Consider the following 23,291-nt stretch of genomic DNA (forward strand, 5'->3'; position numbering starts at 1 on the left):
ATGGCAGCACCAGTACTAAACGGTACACTTCCAGTGCATTTTCTAATAAAATTAAATTTTGTTGATTTTCTCTCTAAAACTCATCAAAGTAAAATTAGGGACCAATAAAAGAACATTTTTGATGCTATTTCCCCATGTAGAGTAATTAGGGGATGAAATATTCAATAATCATTGACCAGGGAAATAGCTTTCTCATTACAACCACGGTCCACTTGCCTGCAGGGTCCCCTATTGGCACGTTTTCTTGTGCAGGTTCCTCATAACAGAGGTCTAATTGGAAGCTGAACATAACAAATTTGGGGAAATCAATCCGTGTTTTGAGGAAAACCAAGATTTTCACTCGGGCAATACTGACAATAATGAACCACGCACACACAACGCATGCTGATAGGACATCAGTTTTCCCTCACTTATTGGTCAAACATTCATATCTGCAGTCAGACCGTCGGCCATTTGTGGTCAGTAACTTTCGAACAAGAGCCTCTCAAGGTGCAGGAAATGACCACTAAGACCTAATCATATCTACAGTAAGCTAAATTCGAGACAAATCCGAATTAATACTTCTTCAGTTAAAGAATGCAGCTATTGCGGGCCTAGCCAATTAAGCCAATTAGTGCACCTGCTTAATTGGTCCTGGCAAGCCTAATGGAAAATGCATAGGAAATATCAATAAAGTTGGCTTTTTGGGCGGGGTGTTAAAATAATCCCAACTCCCGACTTCTGACACAATTCTATATATGTCTAGGTATTTACTGGCAAAATTTGGAGTGATTTGGATGGAAATTCGATGTGTCCATCTATAGGTTGAAAATTTTGGTAAATCTGTAATGCTTCACTCGTAGCCCGTAGTGTAAATTCCTGAGAAAGTGGGTTTTGGGGGCTTTTCTAGCTGCGCTAGCTCCGAAACTATACATTTGATACAAACTCCCGACTTCAGACGTGGTTGATATAACTCTTAGGATTATATTCCCAAGATTTCAGCTTTATTGGAGAAAAATTCATAGTGTCCATAGGGGGGTTGAAAATTGGAGGATTTTCAATTTTTTTCCCAACAAATATGCGAAAAATATTACTTTCCACCTAGAATTAATCAAAATTTCGCAAACTATCATAAAGTACTTCCTTGCAACAATCATTTGTGAAGCTTTCAAAACTTTTGGCTGATTTATTTGACCCTAAATCAGCAAAAACCAAACATTTTAGTGTTTGTATGCACCAATGCACAGGAGGCTAATTGCCAGATTAATTCACACCTGTCCAATCTCAAACAATAGGAATGATGGAGTCTCCCTCTATTCAAAACAGAGTGTGCTAGGCCCGCAATAGCTGGTAATGATGGGATATGTCCCAATCTCTTAACCATTTAGTTGAGGACTTTCATTTTGGCCAGCCAATAATATGTTACTGTGTGGAGCCACCGGAGAAAACAGCGCATTATCTACCAGCTTCAATTGTGATAAGTTGCTTACACTTACACTGATGTAGGCACAGTTTTCAAATGATGGATAAAACCGCGCCAAAAGAGCAGGCCGAGTCATGACCATTAGCTTCCTGAGAGATGTTGGCAAGACAGCATATATTATACTCGACATCAGAATATGCAGAATAAGGTATTCTCTCATTGTTCACCAGAAATCGACCAAACGAAAAACTTACGAAAGAAAATAGAATTGTTCGCAAAAAATTTCATACTTGATTCTCATTAGCAAAGTATTTAAAAATCTTACACGTGTTTGATAGACTCGGTGCTTCGTGACCGTAGCTTTATGCGTGTCTAATGCAAGCAAACAGAAAAAAAACTTGGATCCGTGTCGCGTGTATTTATTATATTCAATGATACGAGGACGTTGTCTGTTGGTTATGGGGCCGCCGATGTCAGTCGATATCTCCATCGATCTCCCCATTTCCTCCGCGTTATAAAGCAACTTAGTTATGAGGACCTGCCCTAATCCCCACAACCGGGAATATGTCCTTATAGTGAGGGAAAACTTATTCCAGGTCCCCCTAACGACGTGCTAACAAAAGTACGCGGATGTCTATAAGTATACGTATAAATTTTGCTATAATTCGCGGATCTCAAACTCTCCAGTATCAGCCCTTACCCGAGGTTAAAGAATACGGAAATTAACAGCCGGAACATTGACTTGTTTAGCCACGGATCATAACAGTCTACACTTCTTATTTCCATTATTGGTCTGCAATTTCACTGGTTTCATTGCAGCCTGCACAGCCGTGTTGAAAACAGTGGTCAAGTTCTTCTGCGTCAATGCGGAGCATTCAATGTATCTGTAAGCACCTATCGTCTTGGCCATAGCAAGCCCTTGCACGTTGCTGATTGGTTTCTTATTCTGATGACATAATACATCGATGAGGTCATCGTCCTCGCGCAGGTCCTCTTTAGTCCCGATTAGAACTATTGGGACGTTCGGAGAGTAGTGACGGATTTCTGGATACCACTTTACGCGCACGTTTTCTAGTGAGGTGGGGCTGATCAGGGAAAAACACACTAGAAACACATCCTGAAAACAACAAAGAATAAGAATAACTACATTATCTATCAAGGGGAATCATCATATGTGTTAAAGTGATCTCCTACCGGTCTTCTGCAAAGTTGAAAAGGAGCGCTATAAGGAGATTGACAAGGTCACTCCAGTAAGAATTGTATTCACCCGAATGACCCGTTAACCATGGCCTGTGCACGGACGTGTGTTGCCTCCAAGGAAACCATACCTCCTGTTCACCAGTCGCAGTGTAGGCCTACTGAATGAACGTTAGCTTTCATGATCTTGTACCTAAACCTCTCTATTAGCATCCTGGATAGTGGTGCATAATGTAGGATGAGACAAGACCACAATTGATTTTTTAAGCCTTTTAGCAGTTAAATTGTCAATGTTTGACCGCGACGCATCAAAGAACGCGTCAAGTAGTGAAACTGAAATTCGGATATGATATACGGGTTAGTCTTGCGAGTAACTGGTGCGATTTAAATTGGTGATTGACCACGGAATTTTTTTTTAAATTGACAAGTTTGACACAAGTGGACATTTTTACCCATAGCGGCCATTTTCACTCCAAATTTGAACCACCCCCCTATGGCCAGGTTGTCGAAATTCAAAATTATTTCTTTTACCAAACAATTTATTTATATCTGTGGACTTGCCACAGCAAATATTTTTTCAATACCTCTCCAAATATGTACTTGAGAGTAAAAAACATGCACTCGTCTAATAGATAGGCCTGGACCCTCCAACCTATGAATATTCATTAGTGGTCTTGTCTCGGATATGATATCATCAAATGGGATCGCGGATATTCCCCGGAAGCCTGATATTCAGCTGGGAGACAATGTCATGAACCCACATTACAGGGTTCACGAGGAATTCCATCATTATCGTTAGGTAATGGTGTTCTAATTGTCAAGATAAGCACTTCTGACATTAAGCCAAAACTACAGTGTTCGACCACCACAGGCTCCACCACGTTTAAGGACTTCCGGGCCATTTAATCCATTTTACAAATAATGTCCATCATATTTTTGTACAGGTACCAACATGTTCCATAACTCTTTTGAATGAAAAGGTTGAAAAAAGTGGAAATCACCGAAAGGGATTATTTCATCATTGGACATTGTCATTGGTGAAACGCTTACATGCTTTGAGTACGGTATAGGGCGGAGGTTGGGGGGTTATATCTTCTTTACTCACCGTCATTGGATAAGATAATGGTCTCAGCCTGTCGTAATCTTCTTGGCCGGCTGTGTCCCACAGGTTCAGAGAACACGGCGAGTTGTCCACCATGATATTGGCCGAGTAGTTATCAAACACGGTCATGATGTAGTCATGGCTGAATGTGTTGCTGGCGTAGGTCATCAGCATGCAGGTCTTCCCCACAGCGCCGTCTCCCACCACCACACACTTGATGTGATCCATGGAAGTGTTGCTTCGACGTCAGGACGACTCTCCAAGGTGATGGTGACCTCTCAAATGACAAGGCGCGAATTCCTTTAGTTGTCGATAATGTCACTCTCAGTCGGTCACGGCCTGTGTTGCCTCCGTCAGATCGGCAGCGCCTCTCACATAAATATTGCAACCGCGCGTGTTAAGACCTACCAAAACGATCCTTGTTTTCAACGTCTGCTTATGGAGAGTATTTAAATTGGATCCTTGTTTTCAACGTCTGCTTATGAAGAGTATTTGAATTGGAATGATAGCGTCTCAAAAAAGAAAAATTATTAAAAAATTCAATGGGGCTTACACAGCATGATCCGCCTACGACATCCTATTCCGGTTGTTAGCCTCGTGTGATTTGGCCGTCATCGTCAATCGGACAAAGACGAGATCATTATATACTCAGGATCAAATTGGAAACAATGACGTCATTTGTTTATTGACAGGGGGACCTCACACTAATACTTAGACCATGTACAGCTTGCAGGTGTAATTGTATATGAATTAAATCATGCCTCGAGGTTACCAGTTCACGTCACAAGTTCATGGATATTTGCCCTACTTCTCGTGTTACAATACATACCATTTAGTCCAATCACGGATTATCGAGCGATCATTATGGATTATTATGATGACTGAGTATTATCCAGGAAATAGTCACAGTGAAGCCTTAAACACACCAGGAAGAATGCAAATACCTTAAAAGGTATTTCCTATATCATTGTCACAACTTCATTCTTAGAACTAATCTCGTTTTGATCATGGTTGAAAGGGAGAATCTTTCTTCACGTCAAAAGGAGTAAATCAACTCTGTCCAGGGCCTGGTTATTTGAAAAAAAAGTGTCACTGCCCGTGGGGTTTCCTTAACTTGGAATTATCTCCTTCAGCCGTTAGACTTGAAATACCAGGCAAAAAGTTAACGCCAGAGTTAGTGACAAAATTTGCTTTGAACAACTGGACCCAGCACGGTAAAACCCGCCCTCTATAGATAGAGACCAACATCTAGACACCTCCAGCGAATGACCAAGGAGAAAAATGCTAAAGGGTCCAGCGAATGGCCAAGGAGAACAAGGCTAAATGGTCTAGCGACAGGCCAAGGAGAACAAGGCTAAATGGTCTAGCGATAGGCCAAGGAGAACAACGCTAAATGGTCTAGGGATAGGCCAAGGAGAACAACGCTAAAGGGTCTAGCGATAGGCCAAGGAGAAAATGCTAAAGGGTCTAGCGACAGGCCAAGGAGAACAACGCTAAAGGGTCTAGCGATAGGCCAAGGAGAAAATGCTAAAGGGTCTAGCGATAGGCCAAGGAGAAAATGCTAAAGGGTCTAGCGACAGGCCAAGGAGAACAACGCTAAAGGGTCTAGCGATAGGCCAAGGAGAAAATGCTAAAGGGTCTAGCGATAGGCCAAGGAAAACAACGCTAAAGGGTCTAGCGATAGGCCAAGGAGAAAATGCTAAAGGGTCTAGCGATAGGCCAAGGAAAACAACGCTAAAGGGTCTAGCGATAGGCCAAGGAGAAAATGCTAAAGGGTCTAGCGATAGGCCAAGAAGCGAGCAATGCTAAAAGGATGTCCATTTTCCATGTGGAGTTCTGTCAACTGACGAGCGTCTCAAACCACACTATAATTGATTCTCTCCTGACTGAAGCGTAAAGACCAGACTTCGGTGAAAGTTTACGATCGATATCATTTCATACTTGACCCACTATTGTCAGTGATGACGCTTCTCCTGGTATGCTATAAATATGTTTGTATATTTGATCGGAGAGGTCAGATAAGTTGATTTACCATACACGGAAGATTGCGCAGACATTTCTTTAACCACGGTAGTCATCGTCTGCCACTCTTTGGAATCTGACCACATTACTAGCAAATCGAGGTAGGATAAACATGTAGTTCACCTTCGTTTGAACTCCTATCCTTCTCTATACCCAGTGTTGACCGTGTGGATATCAGCCGAATTGTGGCAACGTCATCATTCCCAAATTGTCCAACAGGGCCCGTTGAGGACTAAAGTGTGAAGGATGGGATAATTGTTGTCGTACAGGGGTGGACCTTTTCATGCACAGCAGTAGATATTTCGCCGAGTCTCGTGGCTGAGTAAAGGACAAAGAACGGCCGAGTTTATAGTGTCGTTCAAATGGCTTCTCTTGTTTATCTTTAAAGGTTAGGTTTTCTATTGCACTCCAAATGGACTGATCTATGTAAACAATACTTGAGCGGAATCCCAGAAACCACCCTACAAGAGTTCAGAAGATACATCAGATGAAGCATTGTCAAGTGCCCTATTAGCTTCCGAAGCCGATGACGCACAGTCACTCTCTCAACCTCCAAATAAAGGACACTCGCACGACTAAGAAAGGACACTCTCGAAATACCTAACGAAAGGGAACAAGCCACTCCAACAACATTATAGGGAAAGAACACTTCTTGTGTTAGAGATGTCGTCTGAGAACAACGCCGATGATGACACCTCGTCTGTCGCCCAATCTGGTGATGGCAAGGTCCAGATAAAGTGCGTGGTGGTCGGCGACGGTACGGTGGGAAAGACGTGCCTGCTGATAAGCTATTCCACAGATACCTTTAAGGAAAACCATATCCCCACCGTGTTTGATAACTATAGCACAAACGTCATGTTCAGTGGCGTTCCAGTTAACCTTGGACTCTGGGACACGGCGGGGCAAGGCGATTATGACAGACTGCGGCCGCTGTCTTACCCTAATACCGTAAGTATCATGCTCCATCATTTAAAAATCCATGGCACAAGTGAGCGCCTTAAGTTTGAGCTGATGTGAGCGCCTTGCTACCCAAGACAGTCTCGGTTGAGACCAAAGTTTGAGCTGAAGTGATCGCCTTGCTACCTAAAACAGTCTCGGTTGAGACCAAAGTTTAATGGCAGGTATGCACCTTGCATGGCAAGACAGTGCCGGTTGAGACCAAAGTTGGATGGTAGGTATGCGCCTTGCATGGCAAGACAGTACCGGTTGAGACCAAAGTTTGATGGTAGGTATGCGCCTTGCATTGCAAGACAGTACCGGTTGACACCAAAGTTTGATGGTTGGTAAGCGCCTTGCATTGCAAGACAGTACCGGTTGACACCAAAGTTTGATGGCTGGTAAGCACCTTGCATTGCAAGACAGTACCGGTTGACACCAAAATTTGATGGCTGGTAAGCGCCTTGCATGGCAAGACAGTACCGGTTGTGTCCAGTTTGATGGTAGGTAAGCGCCTTGCATTGCAAGACAGTACCGGTTGACACCAAAGTTTGATGGCTGGTAAGCGCCTTGCATTGCAAGACAGTACCGGCTGAGACCAAAGTTTAATGGCAGGTAAGCGCCTTGCATTGCGAGACAGCACCGGTTGAGACCAAAGTTTGATGGCAGGTAAGTGACTTACATTGCAAGACAGTACCGGTTGAGACCAAAGTTTGATGGCTGGTAAGCGCCTTGCATGGCAAAACAGTGTCGGTTGAGACCAAAGTTTGATGGTAGGTAAGCGCCTTGCATTGCAAGACAGTACCGGTTGAGACCAAAGTTTAATGGCAGGTATGCACCTTGCATGGCAAGACAGTACCGGTTGAGACCAAAGTTTGATGGCAGGTAAGCGCCTTGCATGGCAAGACAGTACCGGCTGAGACCAAAGTTTGATCGCAGGTAAGCGACTTGCATGGCAAGACAGTGCTGCTTGAGACCAAAGTTTGATGGCAGGTAAGCGCCTTGCATGGCAAAACAGTGCTGCTTGAGACCAAAGTTTGATGGTAGGTAAGCGCCTTGCATTGCAAGACAGTGCTGCTTGAGACCAAAGTTTGATGGCTGGTAAGTGCCTTGCATGGCAAAACAGTGTCGGTTGAGACCAAAGTTTGATGGCAGGTATGCGCCTTGCATGGCAAGACAGTGCTGGTTGAGACCAAAGTTTGATGGCAGGTAAGTGCCTTGCATTGTAAGACAGTACCGGCTGAGACCAAAGTTTGATGGCAGGTAAGTGCCTTGCATTGTAAGACAGTACCGGCTGAGACCAAAGTTTGATGGCAGGTAAGCGTCTTGCATTGTAAGACAGTACCGGTTGACACCAAAGTTTGATGGCAGGTAAGTGCCCTGCATTGTAAGACAGTACCGGTTGAGACCAAAGTTTGATGGCAGGTAAGCGCCTTGCATTGTAAGACAGTACCGGCTGACACCAAAGTTTGATGCAGGTAAGCGCCTTGCATGGCAAGACAGTACCGGTTGAGACCAAAGTTTGATGGCAGGTAAGTGCCCTGTATTGTAAGACAGTACCGGTTGAGACCAAAGTTTGATGGCAGGTAAGCGCCTTGCATTGTAAGACAGTACCGGCTGAGACCAAAGTTTGATGCAGGTAAGCGCCTTGCATGGCAAGACAGTACCGGTTGAGACCAAAGTTTGATGGCAGGTAAGTGCCCTGCATTGTAAGACAGTACCGGTTGAGACCAAAGTTTGATGGCAGGTAAGCGCCTTGCATTGTAAGACAGTACCGGCTGAGACCAAAGTTTGATGCAGGTAAGCGCCTTGCATGGCAAGACAGTACCGGTTGAGACCAAAGTTTGATGGCAGGTAAGTGCCTTGCATTGTAAGACAGTACCGGTTGAGACCAAAGTTTGATGGCAGGTAAGCGCCTTGCATTGTTAGACAGCACCGGTTGAGACCAAAGTTTGATGGCAGGTAAGCGCCTTGCATTGTAAGACAGTACCGGCTGAGACCAAAGTTTGATGGCAGGTAAGCGCCTTGCATTGTAAGACAGTACCGGTTGAGACCAAAGTTTGATGGCAGGTAAGTGACTTACATTGCAAGACAGTACCGGTTGAGACCAAAGTTTGATGGCAGGTAAGTGCCTTGCATGGCAAGACAGTGCCGGTTGAGACCAAAGTTTGATGGCAGGTAAGTGACTTGCATTGCAAGACAGTACCGGTTGAGACCAAAGTTTGATGGCAGTTAAGTGCCTTGCATTGCAAGACAGCACCGGTTGTGTCCAGTTTGATGGCAGGTAAGTGCCTTGCATTGCATGACAGTACCGGTTGAGACCAAAGTTTAATGGCAGGTAAGCGCCTTGCATGGCAAGACAGTACCGGCTGAGACCAAAGTTTGATGGCAAGTAAGTGCCTTGCATTGCATGACAGTACCGCTTGAGACCAAAGTTTGATGGCTGGTAAGCGCCTTGCATGGCAAAACAGTTCTGGTTGAGACCAAAGTTTGATGGCAGGTAAGCGCCTTGCATGGCAAAACAGTACCGGTTGAGACCAAAGTTTAATGGCAGGTATGCGCCTTGCATGGCAAGACAGTTCTGGTTGAGACCAAAGTTTGATGGCAGGTAAGCGCCTTGCATGGCAAAACAGTGCCGGTTGAGACCAAAGTTTGATGGCAGGTAAGCGCCTTGCATTGCAAGACAGTACCGGTTGAGACCAAAGTTTGATGGCAGGTAAGTGCCTTGCATTGCAAGACAGTACCGGTTGAGACCAAAGTTTGATGGCAGGTAAGCGCCTTGCATTGCAAGACAGTGCCGGTTGAGACCAAAGTTTGATGGCAGGTAAGCGCCTTGCATTGTAAGACAGTACCGGCTGAGACCAAAGTTTGATGGCAGGTAAGCGCCTTGCATGGCAAGACAGTACCGGTTGAGACCAAAGTTTTATGGCAGGTAAGCGCCTTGCATTGTAAGACAGTACCGGTTGAGACCAAAGTTTGATGGCAGGTAGGTGCCCTGCATTGTAAGACAGTACCGGTTGACACCAAAGTTTGATGGCAGGTAAGTGCCTTGCATTGTAAGACAGTACCGGCTGAGACCAAAGTTTGATGGCAGGTAAGTGCCTTGCATTGTAAGACAGTACCGGTTGACACCAAAGTTTGATGGCAGGTAAGTGCCCTGCATTGTAAGACAGTACCGGTTGAGACCAAAGTTTGATGGCAGGTAGGTGCCTTGCATTGCAAGACAGTACCGGTTGAGACCAAAGTTTGATGGTAGGTAAGCGCCTTGCATTGCAAGACAGTGCCAGTTGAGACCAAAGTTTGATGGTAGATACGCGCCTTGCATGGCAAAACAGTACCGGTTGAGACCAAAGTTTGATTTCAGGTAAGCGCCTTGCATAGCAAGACAGTACCGGTTGAGACCAAAGTTTGATGGCAGGTAAGCACCTTGCATTGCGAGACAGTACCGGTTGAGACCAAAGTTTGATGGCAGGTAAGTGACTTGCATTGTAAGACAGTACCGGTTGAGACCAAAGTTTGATGGCAGGTAAGCGCCTTGCATTGCAAGACAGTGCCGGTTGAGACCAAAGTTTGATGGCAGGTAAGCGCCTTGCAATGCAAGACAGTACCGGCTGAGACCAAAGTTTGATGGCAGGTAAGCGCCTTGCATTGCAAGACAGTGCCGGTTGAGACCAAAGTTTGATGGCAGGTAAGTGACTTGCATTGTAAGACAGTACCGGTTGAGACCAAAGTTTGATGGCAGGTAAGCGCCTTGCATTGCAAGACAGTGCCGGTTGAGACCAAAGTTTGATGGCAGGTAAGCGCCTTGCAATGCAAGACAGTACCGGCTGAGACCAAAGTTTGATGGTAGGTAAGTGACTTGCATTGCGAGACAGTACCGGCTGAGACCAAAGTTTGATGGCAGGTAAGTGCCTTGCATTGTAAGACAGTACCGGCTGAGACCAAAGTTTGATGCAGGTAAGCGCCTTGCATGGCAAGACAGTACCGGTTGAGACCAAAGTTTGATGGCAGGTAAGCGCCTTGCATTGTAAGACAGTACCGGTTGAGACCAAAGTTTGATGGCAGGTAAGCGCCTTGCATTGTAAGACAGCACCGGTTGAGACCAAAGTTTGATGGCAGGTAAGCGCTTTGCATTGTAAGACAGTACCGGCTGAGACCAAAGTTTGATGGCAGGTAAGTGCCTTGCATTGTAAGACAGTACCGGCTGAGACCAAAGTTTGATGCAGGTAAGCGCCTTGCATGGCAAGACAGTACCGGTTGAGACCAAAGTTTGATGGCAGGTAAGCGCCTTGCATTGTAAGACAGTACCGGTTGAGACCAAAGTTTGATGGCAGGTAAGCGCCTTGCATTGTAAGACAGCACCGGTTGAGACCAAAGTTTGATGGCAGGTAAGCGCTTTGCATTGTAAGACAGTACCGGTTGAGACCAAAGTTTGATGGCAGGTAAGTGACTTACATTGCAAGACAGTACCGGTTGAGACCAAAGTTTGATGGCAGGTAAGTGCCTTGCATGGCAAGACAGTGCCGGTTGAGACCAAAGTTTGATGGCAGGTAAGTGCCTTGCATTGCAAGACAGTACCGGTTGAGACCAAAGTTTGATGGCAGTTAAGTGCCTTGCATTGCAAGACAGCACCGGTTGTGTCCAGTTTGATGGCAGGTAAGTGCCTTGCATTGCATGACAGTACCGGTTGAGACCAAAGTTTAATGGCAGGTAAGCGCCTTGCATGGCAAGACAGTACCGGCTGAGACCAAAGTTTGATGGCAAGTAAGTGCCTTGCATTGCATGACAGTACCGCTTGAGACCAAAGTTTGATGGCTGGTAAGCGCCTTGCATGGCAAAACAGTGCCGGTTGAGACCAAAGTTTGATGGCAGGTAAGCGCCTTGCATTGCAAGACAGTACCGGTTGAGACCAAAGTTTAATGGCAGGTATGCGCCTTGCATTGCAAGACAGTACCGGTTGAGACCAAAGTTTGATGGCAGGTAAGCGCCTTGCATTGCAAGACAGTACCGGTTGAGACCAAAGTTTAATGGCAGGTATGCGCCTTGCATGGCAAGACAGTACCGGTTGAGACCAAAGTTTGATGGCAGGTAAGTGCCTTGCATTGCAAGACAGTACCGGTTGAGACCAAAGTTTAATGGCAGGTAAGTGCCTTGCATGGCAAAACAGTGCCGGTTGAGACCAAAGTTTAATGGCAGGTATGCGCCTTGCATGGCAAAACAGTGCCGGTTGAGACCAAAGTTTGATGGCAGGTAAGCGCCTTGCATTGCAAGACAGTACCGGTTGAGACCAAAGTTTGATGGCAGGTAAGTGCCTTGCATTGCAAGACAGTGCTGGTTGAGACCAAAGTTTGATGGCAGGTAAGCGCCTTGCATTCCAAGACAGTGCCGGTTGAGACCAAAGTTTGATGGCAGGTAAGCGCCTTGCATTGTAAGACAGTACCGGCTGAGACCAAAGTTTGATGGCAGGTAAGCGCCTTGCATGGCAAGACAGTACCGGTTGAGACCAAAGTTTAATGGCAGGTATGCGCCTTGCATGGCAAGACAGTACCGGCTGAGACCAAAGTTTGATGGCAGGTAAGCGCCTTGCATGGCAAAACAGTACCGGTTGAGACCAAAGTTTAATGGCAGGTAAGCGCCTTGCATGGCAAAACAGTACCGGTTGAGACCAAAGTTTAATGGCAGGTATGCGCCTTGCATGGCAAGACAGTTCTGGTTGAGACCAAAGTTTGATGGCAGGTATGTGCCTTGCATTGCAAGACAGTACCGGTTGAGACCAAAGTTTGATGGCAGGTAAGTGCCTTGCATTGCAAGACAGTGCTGGTTGAGACCAAAGTTTGATGGCAGGTAAGTGCCTTGCATTGCAAGACAGTACCGGTTGAGACCAAAGTTTGATGGCAGGTAAGCGCCTTGCATTGCAAGACAGTACCGGTTGAGACCAAAGTTTGATGGCAGGTAAGTGCCTTGCATTGCAAGACAGTGCTGGTTGAGACCAAAGTTTGATGGCAGGTAAGCGCCTTGCATTGCAAGACAGTGCCGGTTGAGACCAAAGTTTGATGGCAGGTAAGCGCCTTGCATTGTAAGACAGTACCGGTTGAGACCAAAGTTTGATGGCAGGTAAGTGCCCTGCATTGTAAGACAGTACCGGTTGAGACCAAAGTTTGATGGCAGGTAAGTGCCTTGCATTGTAAGACAGTACCGGCTGAGACCAAAGTTTGATGGCAGGTAAGTGCCTTGCATTGTAAGACAGTACCGGTTGACACCAAAGTTTGATGGCAGGTAAGTGCCCTGCATTGTAAGACAGTACCGGTTGAGACCAAAGTTTGATGGCAGGTAAGCGCCTTGCATGGCAAGACAGTATCGGCTGAGACCAAAGTTTGATGGCAGGTAAGTGCCTTGCATTGTAAGACAGTACCGGTTGACACCAAAGTTTGATGGCAGGTAAGTGCCTTGCATGGCAAGACAGTACCGGTTGAGACCAAAGTTTGATGGCAGGTAAGCGCGTTGCATTGCAAGACAGTACCGGTTGAGACCAAAGTTTGATGGTAGGTAAGCGCCTTGCATTGCAAGACAGTGCCAGTTGAGACCAAAGTTTGATGGTAGATACGCGCCTTGCATGGCAAAACAGTACCGGTTGAGACCAAAGTTTGATTTCAGGTAAGCGCCTTGCATGGCAAGACAGTACCGGTTGAGACCAAAGTTTGATGGCAGGTAAGCGCCTTGCATTGCGAGACAGTACCGGTTGAGACCAAAGTTTGATGGCAGGTAAGTGACTTGCATTGTAAGACAGTACCGGTTGAGACCAAAGTTTGATGGCAGGTAAGCGCCTTGCATTGCAAGACAGTGCCGGTTGAGACCAAAGTTTGATGGCAGGTAAGCGCCTTGCAATGCAAGACAGTACCGGCTGAGACCAAAGTTTGATGGCAGGTAAGCGCCTTGCATTGCAAGACAGTGCCGGTTGAGACCAAAGTTTGATGGCAGGTAAGTGACTTGCATTGTAAGACAGTACCGGTTGAGACCAAAGTTTGATGGCAGGTAAGCGCCTTGCATTGCAAGACAGTGCCGGTTGAGACCAAAGTTTGATGGCAGGTAAGCGCCTTGCAATGCAAGACAGTACCGGCTGAGACCAAAGTTTGATGGCAGGTAAGTGACTTGCATTGCGAGACAGTACCGGCTGAGACCAAAGTTTGATGGCAGGTAAGTGCCTTGCATTGTAAGACAGTACCGGTTGAGACCAAAGTTTGATGGCAGGTAAGTGCCTTGCATTGCAAGACAGTGCCGGTTGAGACCAAAGTTTGATGGCAGGTAAGTGCCTTGCATTGTAAGACAGTACCGGTTGAGACCAAAGTTTGATGGCAGGTAAGCGCCTTGCGTGGCAAGAGAGTACCGGTTGAGACCAAAGTTTGATGGCAGGTAAGCGCCTTGCATGGCAAGACAGTACCGGTTGAGACCAAAGTTTGATGGCAGGTAAGTGCCTTGCATTGTAAGACAGTACCGGTTGTGTCCAGTTTGATGGCAGGTAAGCGCTTTGCATCCCAATACGACCTCGGTTGAGACTATGCAAAGACAGTTGTAGGCCTTGCTAATTACAACGGACAATAAGCCACCATACAATGTTGCCCAACATAATATATATATATATATTTCATACATATATACATAATACATATCATATTTTTGCTCCAGGATGTTTTTCTTATCTGTTTTTCGCTAGTCTCCCCGGATTCATTCGTCAACGTGAGGGAGAACTGGCACCCGGAAGTGCGTCATTTTTCTCCAAAAGGGACCATTCCTGTGATTCTGGTCGGGACGAAGGCGGACTTGAGGAGTGATAGAGAGGCTTTGGATTATCTTAGGAAAAAGAAACAAGCCCCAATCACATACGAACAAGGCATTTCTTTAGCGAAGAGGATCGGGGCGGTGAAGTACGTCGAGTGTTCTGCTAAGACAATGAAAGGGGTACATAATGTGTTTGAAGAAGCCATTAGGTCCGTTCTCACTCCGAAGAAGCAATCCAACGGGCGCTGTGTTTTACTTTGACAAATATACGGATGTGCTAACTTTCGGTGGGAGAATCAAGGGCTACATCGGTGTGCATCAGCTAACCATACGTTGTAAAGTTTACCGTACTGTTATTGTGAAATATCATTATGACCAAAAGGACTGAGAATAGTGAACCAGGCCCGCAGCTAGCTTTTTGGTCCTCGTTTTTGGAGGTCGACTGAGATTAATTATACTCTGCGATCTGAAATAGGTCACATAAAAAACGTTCTATAATATGATGTATCCCTGTAACCTACAATAAAATATTTTTCGAAAACGAATCCGTAGTAAGTAAGTTTTTAGTTTTGGTCCTCTGGTTGTCCAATTGTCCTTTACCGCCAGATGGGTGTAGTAAGCAGATTGTCAAATTGTCCTTTACCACCAGATGGGTGTGGTAAGCAGATTGACCAATTGTCCTTTACCACCAGACGGGTGTGGTAAGCAGATTGACCAATTGTCCTTTACCACCAGACGGGTGTGGTAAGCAGATTGACCAATTGTCCTTTACCGCCAGATGGGTGTAGTAAGCAGATTGACCAATTGTCCTTTACCACCAGACGGGTGTGGTAAGCAGATTGACCAATTGTCCTTTACCGCCAGATGAGTGTGGTAAGCAGATTGACCAATTGTCCTTTACCGACAGACGGGTGTGGTAAGCAGATTGACCAATTGTCCTTTACCACCAAACAGGTGTGGTAAGCAAATTGACCAATTGTCCTTTACCGCCAGACGGGTGTGGTAAGCAGATTGACCAATTGTCCTTTACCACCAGACGGGTGTGGTAAGCAGATTGACCAATTGTCCTTTACCACCAGACGGGTGTGGTAAGCAGATTGACCAATTGTCCTTTACCGCCAGATGGGTGTAGTAAGCAGATTGACCAATTGTCCTTTACCACCAGACGGGTGTGGTAAGCAGATTGACCAATTGTCCTTTACCGCCAGATGAGTGTGGTAAGCAGATTGACCAATTGTCCTTTACCGACAGACGGGTGTGGTAAGCAGATTGACCAATTGTCCTTTACCACCAAACAGGTGTGGTAGGCAGATTGACCAATTGTCCTTTACCACCAGACGGGTGTGGTAAGCAGATTGACCAATTGTCCTTTACCGCCAGACGGGTGTGGTAAGCAGATTGACCAATTGTCCTTTACCACCAGACGGGTGTGGTAAGCAGATTGACCAATTGTCCTTTACCACCAGACGGGTGTGGTAAGCAGATTGACCAATTGTCCTTTACCGCCAGACGGGTGTGGTGAGCAGATTGACCAATTGTCCTTTACCGCCAGACGGGTGTGGTGAGCAGATTGACCAATTGTCCTTTGCCACCAGACGGGTGTGGTAAGCAGATTGACCAATTGTCCTTTACCGCCAGACGGGTGTGGTAAGCAGATTGACCAATTGTCCTTTACCGCCAGACGGGTGTGGTAAGCAGATTGACCAATTGTCCTTTACCGCCAGACGGGTGTGGTAAGCAGATTGACCAATTGTCCTTTACCGCCAGACGGGTGTGGTAAGCAGATTGACCAATTGTCCTTTACCACCAGACGGGTGTGGTAAGCAGATTGACCAATTGTCCTTTACCACCTGACGGGTGTGGTAAGCAGATTGACCAATTGTCCTTTACCACCAAACGGGTGTGGTAAGCAGATTGACCAATTGTCCTTTACCACCAGACGGGTGTGGTGAGCAGATTGTCCAATTGTCTTTCACCGTGAGAAGGGTTTGGTAGGTAGGTTGCCCAATTCACATGATCTTTCACAAATTGTCCTACACCACCGTTTCGGACGAGAGTAGTTAGCACTGATAGTCAGATGTCTTTCACCATAAGATGACTGAAAAAAGTAGGTTATCTAACTGCCTTTCACCACCAGAAACCTGGGCCAAGTTGATATATACGGAGGCCGAGTTGGTAGGCATCCTGACGTAATCAGTGATTATCAATATACTCATCTCTATTTCAAATTTTTCGAAGCGGATTGTACTGGATTTTCTCAGGGTTTGTATACGAGGTAAATGCCGAAGGCAAGTTCTAGTTTACCGTCGCGTGGTTAGCCTAATACCATTAGGCCCCAGGGGTGGCGCTGAAGCGGCGGCCGACCGGGGCCTAATTCTTAACAATTTGATTTTTGTAAATCCTTGCCGAGAATTTTGGAAAATACGAATCTTCGGCTAGGAATAAGTTTTAGTGTTTTAACGACGCAAATAATTTTCTTACAGGTAGTTTTCATACAAGCTGTCTGTTTGAGTCATAAATTACACAAATTTGATTGTTAGTACGGACAAGCGGATTCAGTTCAATTCAATAAAATCTTCCATGTTTGAAAATCGACGACCAACTTCAGCTTTCTATGTACAAGTATGTCAAGGGCTGTGCATTTAGGATATTCAGCCACATACTGGCGAAGCTCGCTCGAGCGATCTCCGTCAAACCCGCCGATCTAAGCTAGAATCTCCTGACATAGTCGAATCGAAGGGTTTCTCGGGGGGGGGGGGGGGGTGATTTAGCTACGCCGGTCTAGCTACGCCGTGGTATGCTACGCCGCCTGCATATTCAAATCGAGGCGTTTCGGGGGGGGGGGGGTTCGGTGCAATTTCCAAAACGGGCATCCTTGCCTCACTTGTCCAGTCCTTACTTCGAGAGAAGAGCATCTCATCCATTTTCATTTAAAGGCTTCGTCCACAGTTACGGTGCCCTCCAGTCTCTGTTGATTACTATAATAGCTATACATATATATCGAACTCGGACAACAATGTTTGTCATTTTCTTGCCTCAGGCTATAATCTAATTATTGAAATAATAGGGAGGTTTCGCAATCTTTATAAGCAACATAGTACGAGGTACGAATGTCTGTACGTAGTATCATCAAGTCCTGGGCGAATCCATTTACGGGACACTCGTAAATAGGCTTTCACACTTAGTAGTACATGGACTCAGCGAACTCATCAAAGACAGCCGTCGATAAAATACATCTGTCATAATGGTCACATACTTAGTATTGTCCCTCATGTTATTGAATACAAACAGCATGATAACTAAACTAAACAGCGCAAAAGCAACAATAAACATACATAGTGATATCCAAGTACGTGCTGCCTCTAAGGCTCACATTGACTACAGAGAGTATCAAAGAGATAGGAACATCTAAGACACCCCCCCCCCCCCCCCGCCCTCATATGGAAACGTGAGTGTTTTCAATGAGTCCGGTGTAGAAGTTTGAAATGTCCCAGGATAGAATTTCCGGGGGAGCAAAGGATTCTATTATGCTCTTTAATCTCGGACCTATTGACGGTAATGTCACCGAAAGAAGCATAATACCATAATCTGACAAAATACAATAGGGTGGATGGTTTCTCCCTCGGACATTTTCTACTTCTACACCGGTTAGGATGAATCTGTACCGAATGACATAAAGCGTCTAACCACATTTCGAGTCTTATTGCTTGAAGACGGACACGAATTTTATGAACATTCCATTTACAAGCAATATCTCCCCCTATCTGTGCATTACTGAACTGTAATCAAAATGATTTGCGAAATTGCACATGATTACATGTACACATATAATGGCTTGAATTAGCCGAACTATAAAATATAATCGCAACGGACTTCGGTTCAGAAACACACAGTAAAGCCAGGACTTTCTTTTTTGAAGTGTCGCCTGTCGCAAGTGTTGAGCCGGGTAGACAGCGCCTACTAGAATAGGGGGTGAGAACTGAAGGACTCGTTCGTCCAACGAGGCAAAACCACCATTGATTTGTTAAAGACTTTCATCAGTTCATTTGCCAAAGTTTGCCCACGTCGCACCAATTACTGCGGGCAGTTTTGAATCTTAGATGTGGATATGATATTCCGGACAGTCTGGCGACAAACTTGTGGAAATTAAAGTGGTCGTTGACCGCGGATTTTTAAAGATAATCGGAAAAGCTTCTCGTTGATAGGTCTGAATACTGCAACCTATGAATATTCAATGGTGGTCTTATCTCGAACTGAAATTTTACTAAGGTAAATCTAATAACACCAAACCACTTTAATAAAACCTATCTTGCCACTTTCAAGTTTTTAAAACACCGGATTTGTATCCTAACAAATCTTTCCACCCAAAACCCACCTGTTTGGCACAAAAACCATTGTTTACAACCCAAAATCAACCATTCACAGCGACTACCTCTTTTTTACACATGCCATGATGAAATTCTCATTAGGAAACTCTGAATCAAAGGAGATTTGCATTGAGCAACTTCGACCAAGGACACCTGGGCCTTCAAAAATCAAAATCTCACTGAAAATGTTTACAATAACTTGCATATGGTTCGCAAGGACACTTCGCTGGAATGGTTGCAATGAGTGATCAAGTCGCAGTTGTTTTGTCACGTTAACCCACTCACTACATTACCAGTCATTACCCAGCCTTTACCGCCATAAAATCTTTTCAACCTTCATTAAATAATTATCTTTCATAACAAATTCGCGTATCGGCCAAAATAATTCACGTTAGAATAACCTTCTACGGTCTCATTATGGTCACGTAAAAATCGCCACTGCAGCGAATATCTAAACGGTACATATATTGGGAAAAGATACACACATGTAGCTTAAATAAAACTGAATTTTATGATCAGTCATTAAGACCAGCGAGTTGGCTTAAACAACGTTAGAGAGAAACTCAAAATAGTTTGAAGTCTAAAAAGACACCCAAACAATTGTTGGAAAGCTGAAGGTGCACTAAGATTAAGGGTTGACTATAGGTACCGCCATTTTGGCTAGAAATTGCAATCAAAAAGCGATTAGAACACCTTCAAAATGTAGTGAATGCTCATTTAAAACCCTGGAGGCTGTTCTCTGGAAAGCAATAAACAGACTCCAGCCCTTGAAATGAGCTTTCACTATGTTTTGAAAGAGCTCTAAAGGCTTTAGGATTTGGAGGACTCGACAAAATGGCGGTACCTATTGTCAACCCTTAAGGTGAAACTATATAGTCACTCTTTATTATGTTAATGTATTAGGAACACCGGATTCAAACACCAACAAATAGGACAAGATAATGGCTGATATGAAAGAGACTGGCGGGTGATTTTATCTAAAACGCTATATGTACTGTACATGTACACAAAGCTTTCTGCACAAAATTGAAGTAAAAGCACTTGCTTGTCTTTGTCATATAACATGTTGTTCGGACGCAAGGCAAACTATTATGTTCTCCGAGTAACACTTTTATCAGTTTGTGGATATTTTGGATGAATTCTTGTTGACTGGCAACATGGAGGCACTATAGTTTCACCTTAACGAGTATTCAATCTATATCCATCCACAAGTTTGCAGTCATTCTGTAATGAGAGTCATTACAAGCGTATATAAAACCGTAATCACTTGATCATTTAGAACTTGTGACAGGGCCTACCAGGCTTCACACTCTTAAATGTTACTCACAAAATATAGGAAATAATGAATGTGACTCTCTTGCAATACAACGTTATGATAGTAATAGACTGGCTTCAAACAGCTTGCAATCTCTAGGCCTTCTGACTTCTACCATATAATATTGTGACACATATAATTATAAAAAGTTACACCGAACATAATACAATATAAGTCGATACAAGTTTATACATGTAAATACATGACAATACAATTTATACAATTCAATACATAAGGATATTAAGGTTATAAGGTAGCTACCCTACCTCATGCAATTACAATATCAATACAAGTTAACATGTCAATACAAGATATACCAGTCCATACCTTTGTTCACCCATGCAGTCAGCATATCAAAGGGTGTAAGTAACTCATAAGTACTATGAAAGGAATTGAGTGCAACATCCAACTTCCTATGTCATAATACCGATCTGAGAGTGTCTGGATATGTAAGCCAAGCCCCCTGTAGATATCATACGCATTGTCGTTGGATGCCATCCATCATTCAACTCAATCGGGATGAACAATGCCAATGTGTCGCCTTTGTATCAATTTCATAGTTAAAAGTAGAAAATAGATTGTAAAACTTCAGAAATCATCTAAAATTAGGGGGTGCATTTTTTACCAAAATCTGAAAGTTCTGATACTTTTTTTCAGAAGTGGTGAACATTTGGTATATCATCTCCGTGATGTGTCCCCAACCTCGGAAAGTCTACAGTTTTGCAATTCCATCTCTGAATAACGGGGAGGTGTAAGAGGTGGAGGGGGTCTGAATAATTTCAGAAGTTTTCTAAAATGTTACGGTCGTGCTTGTTTTTTGTACACCACACGATCTCTCACCATTCTCTCTCTCGAAGTCAACATAGCAGCTATTTTGAGCCCGGTGTCATTTCAAGAACGAATTCCCTACCACTTGGCTTTGAAGGTCCTGACGCACTTTGGGCTTTCGATGTCGAACCAAAGTCCGAGATACCCTACCATAGACTCGCTCCGACCGCTGCGCCTGTCGCGTCGGCCCAACTCGCACACATGCACTCTCGTGGTTTGAACTGGCCGGGCTGGGTGAGGCCAGGGAATAACCATAGATGTGGTTACACCGGAGCATCCCTCTCGCATACAAAGTGTTCATCGGGGTGAAGATTACTGGAAATAAACATATTAATATCAGGCACATTGTACTTCTGATTACTCAACACAGGCAGGTTGTATATTTATTGTGTATGAAGTGGTTTCACGTGACGCCATCACCTTGCATGCTGGAGGGATAGACAAAAGAAAGCAAGTCCAAAAGACCATGACAGTATTTGATTTAATTAAGTCAGGCACGACAAATCATTGTCCAGCCCTCCAAGAATCTATTCGGTGGATTGTAGGCCAATACGAGAGATATTGTAGTTAGATAGTTCATTGAAACAAAGTGTATATATGCATTTTTGAACCAAGAGGGGAATTGGTCACTGTAATCAAAGACAATGAAAGAATTATTTCTACCGGCTGTGCTGTAATTTAGTATGGTATTTACATCCTAAAAAGGACTTGCAGTAATTAGCGTTATTTACGCAATGGAACTCTCAAACGAAACTATGATATCAAGCATGGACATTTAGGTTATCCGACATCTCGGAATATACAATGTACGCGAAGATGAGTGAATTATTAATTTTAAAGCTAATTGTCTTCATTGGGATTGACCAAGAGAGTTACCTTGCTCGCTATTCTAATCTGACGATGTAACAACCTATGTCAGGCTCGTCATCAGCGGCTTCAATGCCTGGCCCATCTTCCCTTGCGTCTTCACCATGGTTCTCATCGCCACGCTCCAGGCGGGACATCCTACCAACGATTGCCTTCATCAACTTGGCGACTTGATGAGACTTGGCTACGTTGAGTTTCAAGCCTTCCAGCAGATTGACGCTGGGCTGCCAGTAGAACGGTAGGTTGCCCTTGCCGAGGTAATCCTCAAGTTGGCTGTAGATGATGTAGACCATCTCTGGCAGGCTCCTGTTTGTCTCAAGGAAGTCGTCTATGTTATGGAGGAAGACTGTCTTCAGGAGGTAGCTTGTAAGGAAGTGACTGACGAAATGTATGACGCCGTTCGTGTCTCTAACCACAACGCCACATGCCATAGGTGACCTCAGACACTTTGCTGTGATGTATGCGTCTTTGATTCTTGGATCCAAAGGTGCGATTGTGGCAGGTTCTAGATGAGAGAAGGAGATCCGCAACATTCTTTCTCTGTCTTCCTCGGGTAGCAACCGTCCGTACTCACTGTCCTTGTGTGGCGGTTTCAGGACCAGCCTATACCCACTCTTCTTCAAGGTGTCCTCGTCCATCTTCCAGGTCTTCTTGATAGCATCATCTGGCCAATCATCAACATGAAATATCGGTACTATATCCACAGAGATAAGGAGACTGGATGATATATTTTCAAGCCTTCTGATAGTCACAGGAACACTGGCCAATCCTCTTCTAGCATCAGCTTGAGATAAGATGTATCCAGTCCGTTGATAAACACAAACGTCCGCCGTTGCCTCATTTTCAGATTCTCCTTTCTGTAGTGCAGAATCGGAACAATCATCTTGCCAATCATCGGGCCAATCATTTACAGGTAAGGTTGTTACTATATGCTCTGAGACAATGCGTTTTGAAGGTTTATCATCGAGCCATATGATAGTCACAGGAACACTGGCACTGCCTCCTCCAGCAACTGCCTGCAAAAGCATTTCTCCGCTTTTTTTAGACTCTTGGGCTTTTGCGCTAGATTCTAGGGTTTGGCTTACACCCTCATGGAGTGCTTTACTTGATAAAAACCTGTTCTTCATTGTTCTAGTTTTTATATACTTATATCCATGTAATTTATCAACCATTTCGTTTCGAGAGAGATGATATGGAGATACCAATCTAAGGAAGTCCATTTCATCAGGCAGCTGAACCTTCGTGCCCTCAGCCGAACTTCCGCATAACTCTGAACCCTTAACAACCTCCTTCTCCCTTACAAACCTCATGATAGTTTCTGAAACACCACCCTCGATAATATTCACGCTGCCTAGTCCCAGTACACCAGATAGTTCTGAAAGTTTGTATCTATACGCGGGTGTAGCATATTGCTCATTTAATCGCGACATGACGTAAGAGAGACTTTGTTCGGAGGAATGTCCTAATCGGTTGCTTGCT

At 44.7% G+C, this 23,291-nt stretch overlaps 4 protein-coding genes across 8 annotated transcripts in view; 2 read left to right on the forward strand and 2 right to left on the reverse strand.

Annotated features, from left to right (window-relative positions):
• Window positions 1–23,291, forward strand: part of LOC135501914 (CDK5 regulatory subunit-associated protein 3-like) — a 281,400-nt gene that overhangs the window by 187,809 nt on the left and 70,300 nt on the right. The window lies entirely within an intron of this gene.
• LOC135501909 (serine beta-lactamase-like protein LACTB, mitochondrial) overlaps window positions 1–23,291 on the reverse strand; it is a 158,523-nt gene that overhangs the window by 133,810 nt on the left and 1,422 nt on the right. The gene's annotated exons all lie outside the window — the stretch shown is intronic.
• LOC135501921 (ras-related C3 botulinum toxin substrate 1-like) lies at window positions 1,738–4,620 on the reverse strand. Of its 2 annotated transcripts, XM_064794356.1 has the most exons (3): window positions 4,531–4,620; window positions 3,705–4,213; window positions 1,738–2,519 (listed from the first exon to the last, which is right to left on the reverse strand). In XM_064794356.1, exons 2-3 carry the CDS (start codon window positions 3,927–3,929, stop codon window positions 2,160–2,162), a joined length of 585 nt encoding a protein of 194 aa, XP_064650426.1. In that variant the 5' UTR covers window positions 3,930–4,213; window positions 4,531–4,620; the 3' UTR covers window positions 1,738–2,159. The 2 variants fall into 2 exon arrangements, with proteins under 2 accessions (XP_064650426.1, XP_064650425.1); XM_064794355.1 differs by lacking the exon at window positions 4,531–4,620 and having other exon boundaries at window positions 3,705–4,225.
• On the forward strand, window positions 5,700–14,980 carry LOC135501915 (ras-related protein Rac1-like). Its single transcript, XM_064794351.1, has 3 exons — window positions 5,700–5,824; window positions 6,112–6,671; window positions 14,343–14,980. The coding sequence occupies exons 2-3, from the start codon at window positions 6,387–6,389 to the stop codon at window positions 14,694–14,696; spliced, it is 639 nt and encodes a 212-aa protein (XP_064650421.1). The 5' UTR covers window positions 5,700–5,824; window positions 6,112–6,386; the 3' UTR covers window positions 14,697–14,980.

This window comes from Lineus longissimus, chromosome 17, assembly GCF_910592395.1.
Source record: "Lineus longissimus chromosome 17, tnLinLong1.2, whole genome shotgun sequence".
In the NCBI taxonomy this organism is placed as follows: domain Eukaryota; kingdom Metazoa; phylum Nemertea; class Pilidiophora; order Heteronemertea; family Lineidae; genus Lineus; species Lineus longissimus.